The sequence below is a fragment of the Sarcophilus harrisii genome, chromosome 4, assembly GCF_902635505.1.
Source record: "Sarcophilus harrisii chromosome 4, mSarHar1.11, whole genome shotgun sequence".
NCBI lineage: Eukaryota > Metazoa > Chordata > Mammalia > Dasyuromorphia > Dasyuridae > Sarcophilus > Sarcophilus harrisii.
In genome coordinates this window covers 373,234,391-373,245,489 of record NC_045429.1, presented here as the reverse complement: position 1 = coordinate 373,245,489, position 11,099 = coordinate 373,234,391, and the positions used below count along the sequence as shown (strand labels likewise).

At 34.6% G+C, this 11,099-nt stretch overlaps 1 protein-coding gene across 1 annotated transcript in view; it reads right to left on the bottom strand.

Moving 5' to 3' along the window:
- Nucleotides 1-3,794: 3,794 nt before the first annotated feature.
- Nucleotides 3,795-11,099, bottom strand: part of EDARADD (EDAR associated death domain) — a 101,229-nt gene continuing 93,924 nt past the window's right edge. Inside the window, 1 exon segment of the mRNA XM_003767805.4 lies at nucleotides 3,795-11,044. Within this exon segment, the coding sequence (XP_003767853.3) occupies nucleotides 10,665-11,044 (380 nt within the window). The 3' untranslated portion in view covers nucleotides 3,795-10,664.

Genomic DNA, 11,099 nt, shown 5'->3' with positions numbered 1-11,099 from the left:
GCAGTAAAAACAATCATTTCATTAATCAACCAGCAAGTAATTATTAAACATCTATTATTTATCAGACACTGTGACAGCTTCTGGGAATATAAAGACAAAACTGCAGAAGTTCTTGCCCTCATTGGGCTTTCTGTCAGAATGTATAAATGAATAAGTAAATAATAATTATATTAATAGCTAACATTTGCCTACTCCAAGTCTTTATGAAAATGTTTTTATGTATTTCCTGAGTTGATGCAAGCAACAAAAATGTTATCAGCTAGTGGACAATTTTTAAAATTTTTTATTATTTTTTGTTACAGCTTTTTATTTTTAAAGCATATGCATGGATAATTTTTCAACATTGACCCTTGCAAAACCTTGTATTCCAAATTTTTCCCTTCCTTTCCTCTACCCCCTCTCATTTCATTCAGCATCAGTTCATCTAAGTCTCTCCACGCCTCTCTGAAATCATCCTACTGATCATTTCTTATAGAACAATAATATTCCATAACATTCATATATCATACCTTATTCAGCCATTCTCCAATTGATGGGCATCCACTCAGTTTGCAGTTTCTTGCCACTACAAAAAGGGCTGCCACAATTTTTGTAGTGGCCAATTTTTTAAAGAACTTCGTATTGAGTTTTTGTTGTTATTGAGTCATTTTTCTGGCATGTCAAATTCTTTATGACTCCATTTGTTTTCTTGGCTAAGATGTTGGAGTGGTTTACTATTTCTTTCTCTAGGTTACTTTATAGGTAAGGAAAGTGAGACAAACTAATAAGATGAGTCTTTTTGACTCAAGGCCCAGAATTCTATCCACTGGGTCATCTCACAGCTGTTTGCATTGAATTTGCCTAGTTATAAGGACACATTGTACATTATTTTTTTAAAAAGGGAGAACAAATTATTGTTACTAACCTCTGTTATAATCTTAGTGAGATTACTAGAAGTACCTTATATCAAGTAGCAGAGGACATTGGAATTGGAACAAGGAAGACATCAGATTTTGGTCCTTATATTTAATAGCTGAGTGATGCTAAAACACAATATTTAACCTTTCTGAGCCTCAGTTTACTCTTTACATAAAATAAGAATAATATTACTTGAACTCTCTGCCTTAGAGATTTATTGTAAGCTAGGAGACTGGGCTTCAATTCTTACTGGTTGTGTGACCATGGGAAAGACATTTAATTTTTCAGAGACTCACTTTCCTCATCTGTAAAAAGGAGGGCTAATGGTTATATCACCCACCCCACAGGATGTTATGCAAGGTATCCCATAAACCATAAAGTGTTATATATGTCAGTCATGATTAACCTACAGTAGGAGAGGGGTGGACTAGGAAGACTGCAATCAATTTGTGTCCCATATACCCAGGCTAGCAGCAGCTTATACAGCATTCATAGAGAGAATACGATGGGGCTAGAAGACAAAACAAAGAGTTGCTGTAGATGATAAGTTGGCGGCTTGTGGTTGGGGGTAGCTGGTAAAAGGAAAAGAATAAGGGAGTTGGTAAGACTGGTCTCTAAGTCTTTGGCAATTTCCCAATGAAACCCCAGTTTGAGGAAACAAATAGAAGTTCAAATGTTAGCTTGGAGTGAAACATAGCCTCTATACTTGGTTACCAACTTGCCTAAAGCTTCCTTTATTGTTCTTGCCAACATCACTAAGCCACTGTCCATTATGTAGTTTTCTGTTGGATATTGTGTAAAAGGTTTTTTTGTTTCCACGAAAGGAAGTAAAAATAGATCATTCAAAGATCTGAACAGATCCTTGCTTCTGGCCACAGGTGTTTTGTTTGATTTGGATGAAGTTTGGGAAATGCAGTTAGGCTCCAGCGACAATTACAGATTACAATTTATGACTTGAATGAAAACATGAACTTTACTTCCAAGGCCATCCCCTTCTCCCAGTTTTCCTTCAAGTAGAGATTCAGCTCAAGTTTTAGGTTACTGACATGGGCTGGCTCTAAATGGCAACCCATATTTAATCCAAAGAAGAATCTTAAAACAGTAGAATGTATTACGATTCCCTTTAAATATATTAAGACATCTTCTCTTTCCTATCATTTAGAATATGCCCCTAAATTCTTTTTTTTCTCCTCCAAGAATCTTGTCCCAGGCCTGGAATATAATAATTATCATAACTATCACTGATATAGTACTTTTTGCAAAAGTGCAAAGTGCTTTATATAGATTATCTTGTTTCATTTTCATAACAACCCCAAATACAGTTTCTTTTTTTTTTGTTTGTTTTGTTTTGTCTTTGCTGAGGCAATTGGGGTTAAGTGACTTGCCCAGGGTCACACAGCTGGGAAGTGTTAAGTATCTGAGGTCAAATTTGAACTCAGGTCCTCCTGACTTCAGGGCTGGTGCTCTATTCACTGAGCCACCTAGCTGCCCCCTTCTTATCTTTTTAGAAACAGTGTGGAATTATAATTAGAGATCTGGATTTGGATTTTTATTCTTGTCTCAGATACTTAGGAGCTATGTGACCTAAGATGAATTTTAATTGCTCTGAGCATCAATTTCTTATCTGCAAAATGGGGGGACAAAGATGGTGAAAAAAGAGCCTACAGGATTCTTTAATATATTACAAATCAGTCAGTCATTAACATCATCACCCACCACATGTCAGTGAGTCATACTGGTCAAGCACCCATGGAAAATATTTACAGACTTCCTTTTGCTATCTATGACAGCATTGGGTATTTCCCTTCACCATCCAGATGTTGCAATTTCAGGGGATAAAATCCAAGATTGTCTTGGAACCAATACAAGAAGCTGGTTGTTAAATTTTCAGTGACAGCATTTACAACTTGGAAATCTGCAAATTCCACAAGTCAAGATTTGATTTATTAGTTACTTGATTGTTAAGATTTTATACAAATGTGGAGGAAATGTTAATGATGTAGATTAAACTTTATGACTTTTCTTTTAATATTTTATTTTCCCTAGTTACATTTAAAACAAATTTTACATTTATTTTTAAGACTTTAGAGTTCCAGATTCTCTCCCTTTCTCCCCATCACCCACCCCCCATTGAGAAGGCACATGTAGAGTTATGTAAAACATTTCCATAAAAATCTTATTGCGAAGGAAAACATAGATCTCATTCCTCCAAAAAAGACCTTCATGAAAAAAAAGTATGCTTCAGTCTATATTCAGACACACAGATTGAACATGTATATTTTTTCAGAAAGTCAGTTGTTAAAAATGTACCAGCATACCCCTGACCTAAATACCGTATAATTGAAGAGTTAAAATTTCTGCTTTGTAGGGTTCATCTAATGCATTCCTAAACCAAATCCTTTATATTTTGCGCTAATTGACTTTCACTGACTTCGGGCATATCACTTAGTTAAATACAACCTCAGTTTTCTCATCAGTAAAGGGATAATATCAGTACTGCACATCTCCCAGGGTTTTTGTGTAGCTTAATGAGATAATGTACATGGAAGTTATTTGCCAACGGTAAAGACAGACAAGTATGAGTTACTGTTGTTATTCCCATCTCTTCTTGATCTGCATGTTTTACTTTATTTGGTAAAAATTGGAGCATACTTGGCATTCTGACTCAACCTCCTAACCTCCTCCTCCAATCTTTGAATAATTTTCCTCTTCACCTCTGTCACTTGGAACTCCCAGCTCCCTTCAAGGTTCAGTTCAACTGCCATCTTCAGGAGATTTCTCCTGATTTTCCCTAGTTGTTAGTCGCTCCTTTCTCAACTTCTATCACTTTGCATTTATTTTGCATATAGATTATATGCTATAACCATGAAGTATGTCCTCAGTAAAGTGTAAGTCTGTTGAGGGCAAGGACTCTCAGGTTTGCATCCCCAGGACCTAGCATAGTGCCTGATACAATAAATGTGAGTTGACTGACTGCCATCTGTGTAATTATAAATGTAAGTTAATTGGTTGCTTAGGCTAGTCTCAATTGCCCTTGGCTTCAGCTTTTTTATGTAAAAAAAGAGGAGTATTTGAATGATCTTAGGGTTTCCTTCAGATATAAATTCTGTGATCCTTTAAAGCTGCTCCCTCGGCAGAGGTAGGAGGAGAAATGCAGAGGCAGCAAGAGCTCTGACAAGTGGACTACTTCTTTCATTGTTGATCGCATTTCACCCCTCTGTGCCCAGGAAGGTATAATGCAAGTTTCCCTGTATGTAGGTGGCAGGAAACTACAGTAAATATCCTATTGGGTGGTGATGGTGGTGGTTGACATTTATTTAAGCTATGATAGCATCTATTACTATGTAGACTGGGTTTTTAAAAGTCTTTATTTGTAAGAAAAATACAAAATAACAAAGGATATTCATAATGAAGGCTCATATACAACACAAATAAAAAAGTACAGTACAATAGCCACAACAGGAGGGACCATACTTTAGAAGCTGGAGAAATATTCTCCATGGAATCTCAGAGGGTGCTTGTCAAGTTAAAAGGAATAAACTGTGGTTCATGGATTGGAATATGTTTTTTTTTTTTTTTTCCTTTTTAAGATGATGAAAAAAATCTGGCTTGGTTGAAATAAAAAGCCCTTTTTTCAAATTCCTAAAATAGTTGATAAAAACTTTGGTCTTTGGTTGTAGGATATGCATTTCCACCTCTAGATTCTGTTCTCTTAGATCCAATTATGGCCAGTAGGACAGAAATCATGAACAATATCGAAAAGTTCTCTTAGTTTTTGCCCAGTACATCCAGGAAGGTAGAAGACAGGGACCTGCTGGGGCTGATTTAATCCCCAGGGCCATTCAGTTCCAGCCAGGAAGACTCACAGCAACCTAAAGATATTCAATATAAATTCTGGCAACAACATTCAAAACATAAGAATACAGTGGGAATGAAATGCACCCATATCCATTTTGCCACCAGTGTACGTGGTTTAAAAAGTAGTTACAGACAGAATTAACTAAGCTGGCATTGTTAGAATATAATTGAAAGGTGTTTTTTAGGATTCTAATGCAAGTATGTACTGAATACAAAAATGGGGGGGGGAACATTCTGATATTAACAAATCATATATTCATTTATTTAAAATCATCTTTAATTAAATGAAAAATAGTTCAACAAATACCATCTGTATTATAAGCTAGGCAAACAGACAATAAAACACCACCAAGGAAGAAGGTTGTAGTGCATATATAAAATATATTGATGCTTGAAACCAGAGGAAAATTTTAAATGCATATCACCTAGATCATTGAGATGGGGAACTAACGAGAGCGTGAATAGAAAAAGAAGGTAACCTAAGAGATATGAAATCCTCTTTTCAGTAGAAATGGTAGCTTTTAGTAAAAACTAAATAAAGGTATGCCTTACTCCTCTAGAAGGAAAGGTGAACAGAAGAACTGGCTATGTGTTAGGTATTAATAGCATATATAAATGTAAAAAAAAATCACATTTTTGTGTTACAGTCTAAAAACAAGTCAGAGAGGTTAGTACTACTAACCTACACATTACTTTTTGATGTGAAAAGTTACCCTTGGCCTCTGCATCATTTAATTATGTAATTTGTGTCAAAGTTTCATTTGCCTAAAAGGAGAAACATCAAATAGGACAAACCCAGGATCTACATGGGAAAAACTAAAGAAATAAAACCAAGAATGAAGGTCCTATTATCAGGGGTCATTGGGTACTTCCTTGAACTCAACTACTATTAGAGCAAATTAGAACCACATGTTGATACTAAGAAAGGTTGTACTAGGTGACCTGGTACATACTCCTTAGATTAAGGGGAACCAAAATTTAGCCACTGATTCATTATGAGATGTTCCACAATGCAATTAGACTCTCTGTTTCTACATTTATAAAATTTGGAGAGTTAGCATTTTTCTATTTTATGGGAGTATTACAGAGGTATTCTGAGAGTTCATTTGGTCATATCTGCAAGAATTATAGAAAGTAGTCAAATACATAAATAAAACATGGCTGGTTGTAGTAAGCTCATGAGTATGTTACTGAACCTGTATGGATAAGCTCCCTTTTCTGTAAAAGAAGGGATCTGGACCTCTAAGACCCTCCTTCTGACTCCAAATCTATTGTTACTATAGAGCTTAAGTAGCAGCAAGTCAGAAATAATGCTTCTAATTCCATAGCTTTTAAATTCCAGCAGAGGGCAGTATCACATTAAAATTCATTATTATTTTTACCATTAAAACAGGTTAACCATCAGCTGTTATTATTGTTATTATTAATATTAATAATTATTATTATTAATTATAATTAATTATTGCTACCTTCAACTCACCATTTCTATTTGTTCACGTGAGATATGCCAGTCTGATGCTCTTTTATAAAACTAATGGGGAAGGGGGGATTTGTATATTATAAAATGTACAGTCTTAAAGTGGACCTCAGCAAAATCTCCCTCCTTTTTCGGGAAAGAAGGGGAACAACAGACATATCTCCTCTTTCCTTTTTCCTATGTATTAAATTTATCTAAATGACAACTGACTTTTTGAAATCCTTAAATTAACCAAGAAACAATATATTCCAGTCAAGCAGAAGGCATGTTGCTTACTTATGTATTTACAAAATGTGCCATGTATTACTGATATTGGAATCTCATTATAGAACCCGACAAATGAAAATTTAGTGTAAAAGTATCTGTTATGGGTCATATCTAAGGAATTTAATTTATTAAAGAACCAAAAGGGTTTAATACCAAGACAATTAAGCCTTCATGGACTGATAACAGCATCAGAATAAAGCTATTGGGCTTGTACTAGACTATTAAAAATTAGAAATACTTTGATGAATATACTATGAAGTAATTTCTACTTTCCCAACCTCTTTTTTCACTGCACTTTCTCTTTGTCTGAATTTCTCCTAGTCCATAGAACTATATGAATTTCCATAAGTCTATATACTTACAAGGTCTATAATGAATACTGTAGGAAAAAGTATGAAAAAGCCACATTTAGGCATATTTCTAATATTGTTGTAATTACCTAATGTGAAATGACTATTATTAAGAAGTTTTGGATTAGTATATATATTTGATTTGCTTTTATCTATTTAAGGATCAAACTACTTTTTAATCTCATGAATTTATGTGTACAAAACTCACCCTACATTTAACTGCCTGATGGCAGTAAACTTTTGATAAGCACATTATTTAATGGGCATAATTTCTATCTTTAGCTAATTATAAACAACACTGCCTCGAAAGTATCAGGGTATGCCAGATTTTAGAACAAATGGACAAAGATTAATATAAGCAGTAAATAGATGTCAACTTCTATATTTGCTATAAACACTAAGAACTTGAAACATTTCATAACCATGGTAATAAAATAAGCAAGTGGAAGATGGAACTTGAAACATTTCATAACCATGGTAGTAAAATAAGCAAGAGGAAGATGTAATAATGAAGTTGTTAGTAGGAAGTTCTACCTACTTTGGAAAAAGTGATGCAAATGAGTAGGTTGTGAGCTGTGGTCCATATCTCATTTAGATTTCAGTGGAAGTCCCCTTAATTACTAAGTGAAAAGATAGGGACAACTTTTGGTCTATATCCTGTTCAACTCTCAGCTAAGGTTTCTGGACTAACAAGAAAGGAAAGGTAATCTAAATAAATAAAAACTGGGTCATTTCCCAGTATGCCTATAAAATGATTTAAAACAGGACATACCCAACTCATTAATGGGCTGGGTTACAAAAGTTCATTTGTAATAAGGTTGTTCGGGACTAAGAACACATTTTTCCATGGAAATGATGTCCCATATGGGTAGATTCCCATGTTAGTTTACAATTACCTATAAATTACCTAAAGAAGAGTATTATATTAATAGTACTATAGGATTTGTTATCATACCTAACAATATACCACAGTTTCCTTCTTCCCACTTGAAGCCCTGACAAGAAAGCAGAGATTCAACCTTTTTCTATCTGTTGGTTATCAGAATTTGGGGTTCCCACAGCTCCCAGCAAGGTTGGATTTAGGGAAGGCTGAGGGATGGCAATGAGGGTTTGGGGGAGATCATTAGCTGAGGACCTACTATACTAATCTATTGCAGATCTGTCCAGTAGGACAAATTGAGAACTTGTTAATGAGGTTGGCTAAATGGAAATCTAAGGCAGCATGGAGTTTACAGTAGTGAGGTTAAAAGGAAGCAGGAAATCTCCTAGGATAATGGAGAGGGAAGTGGAATTCCTATGCCCATGTAGCAAGATTGGCCATTTTTACAAAAAGGACTGAAGTATGTTGAAGGTAATCTATATTCTGAAAACCCAATTTTTTTTTTTAAAAAGGTGAAAGAGATGTTGAGGCAATAAGAATGTGGCTTATGAGTGTTGGTACCTTGATCTATGTTACTTTATGCACCACTAAATAACCACTGCCTTTTTAGTTTCATATACTTACAAAGTCTATAATGAACACTGTAGGAAGAAGTATGAAAAAGCCACATTTAGGCTAACCAGGCACCCAGAGGGGAACCTTCACTTAAAAGTTCAGCATAGTGCCAACTCCATTGTCAACATTCAATAAAAAATTCAACGAATAGTTTATCAGTTTTCTTTAACAACTTATTAAGGCCTCTTTTTTTAAAAAAAATAACATTTCATTGTAAATTGTTTCAATTACATCTTACAATAATTCTAATAAAAAAGAAAGTAAATTGGGAATAATTAAGAATAGATCAGAAATTTTAACAAACATTTATTGTTTCTTTTCTTTTAAAGTTCATCTTCTCACGGTGAAGTTGATTAAATTAGCAATATTAAGCTTTAAGTGAAAACTATTATAAGATATTGCTAGAAAAGAGTGTGGGTGGCTTAGCAAACAGTTTTATTCTAAGTCACCTTTAAAGTTTACTGATGTTGAAGGACATTGCACTCTAAGAAAAGAAAAAAAAATTGTTAGCCTCAGGGCTTTGGGTACCTAATTCTCACTTGTTACATTTATTTTTACTTAAGTAAACCAAGAATTTGGACTGAGTTGAATGCCAGATAGCTAGCTATCAGGTTGAAATGCCCTAAAATGTATTACACCCAGAATTAATCTAAATATCTACATTTTAAAAAATGAACTAGTTTTTGTACCTCCCTTCAAAAACTCCCCAAACAACCACATTATTACTGCCTAATTAATCAGTTCTGATCAGATGATAATTTGGTATATTGGGAAAAAAGCAATGGATTGAAAAGCATTTAGGTTTTAATTTCCGCCTTTACTATTAATACACTTTGTGATCCTGGACAAATAATCCAAACTTTTGGAGTCATTTTCCTCATTTGTAAAATGAAGGAATAGGAAGCTAAATGGCACAATGGAATCAGAGGAAATGGGTTTGACTCCCTATTTATTGTGTTTGTGTTCTCCAGAACGGCCAATTAACTAAACCTGAAGCTCTTTGTCTAAAAAGAGGAGGTTGGACTAAGCAAATTCTCAGGTTCCATCTAGTTCTGAGACTAGGACTCCATCACTAGATGACTTTCTTGGCTCTTTCTGGCTCTAATCTTCTATGATTCTATGAGAGATAATGCTATCTATTCCCACTAAAGAATAAAGAAAAGATGATACTCTGGGAAACTGAACAATCTTGCTATGACTTCCATATAGACTCAATGGAGCTTCTATATTTTTTAATAAACCATCAAGACAGAACACTGAAAAATCTCTGAGCTAAACTGTTAATTTTCTTGTTTGGATTCCTGGATTCTCACTTGTGAAGGTTTTACTTCTTAACTAAGTGCTTTTTATAGAATTGCTAGGGCCTGTCTTAGCTGATAAAAGAAATGTTAGTGATAGTTATGTTTTAAGGAGAGATCAGTAGATCCATGTAGACCTTTTAATGGATCCTTAAAACCCTTCACTAGCAAGACACTCAGTATTAGTCTCATATGGAAGATGCAAAAGTGAATGTTGTATTACTTTAAAATAATTCACAGCTAGTATGAAAGATTTTGAAGACTATCTATGGAAAATTCTCCTTGTAGAACACAATTACCTAGAACTAAGTTCTTGCTCTAAGACTTTATTCTAATCTCTACAATATTTACTTACATTTTAAAAAAATTTCTTTCTTTGAAAAAGTGAGCAAATAACATCTATCTTCAGATTCCTGAAAGAGCACAATGGTATTCAATGATATTAGATAGGTATATTAACTGAAGGCAACCTCAAGATAATACTAATGTCCCAATAAGTGGGCCTTCTAGCACCTTACAATGGATGAAAAATAATGTTATTATAATAAAATGATACAATCATTTAACAGTGTGTGGCTTCCAAGCAATGGAAATCAAATCTATTGATATGGCAGACATTGCATGTGATTCCTTTGGTCATCAACAGTTTTTGGACCCCGGGAATTGTTCTTACAATCTATATTATTAAAGTCAATGGATAATCTGATTTAATGAAGGAACAAAAACATTTTTACTGATAGGGGTTGGCTGTTGTATAAGCCTGCCTGCCATTTTATTTTATCCTCCTAAAGTTCTAGATTCAAACATTAAATCAAAATACAGATGTGCAAACACACACACATACTTGTACAACAACAATAAAAAACAAACAAAAAACTGCTTTGGGGACACATATGTTATTTTTTCTGAAGTAAATACTTTAAAAAAAGAGAGAGAAAGATCAATGTTTTGTCCTCCCCTCTATCCCAAACTACAGTAGTTTTTAATGTCCAAAGAATCAATGGAATAAAGGAAGAAAGCTTTTAAAAGTGATTGTGGTAGTCTCCATGTCCCCTCTTTGGCCATTCTTCTTCCACCCACCTTCGCAAGACTTTTTCCACATCAACTCTATGGTAGAGCCTACAGAGCTCAATCAGTTGATCCACAGTTTTATGACTGTTCCGGAGCAGGAACTCCAAGGTAGGACTCTGTTGTTTCTGTTCCAGAAAACACAATTCATCATAGTGCATTCCCCATTTGCTTGCAAAATTTCTCCAGTTTTTAACTGTTGGGTGACATGGATCCAGCTTTATTCTGATCACATCTAACAAGTCCTCATCGTTGAGCAAGTCACTGATGTTGGGGGCTTGGAGTGAGCATAAGGAACATGTACAATTTTCTTGGCAAGAGTTGTTCTTTATATCTGTAGGGGAGAAACAGTAAGTTCCAGTAAGTCAACAAGAAAACCACAGATAGGT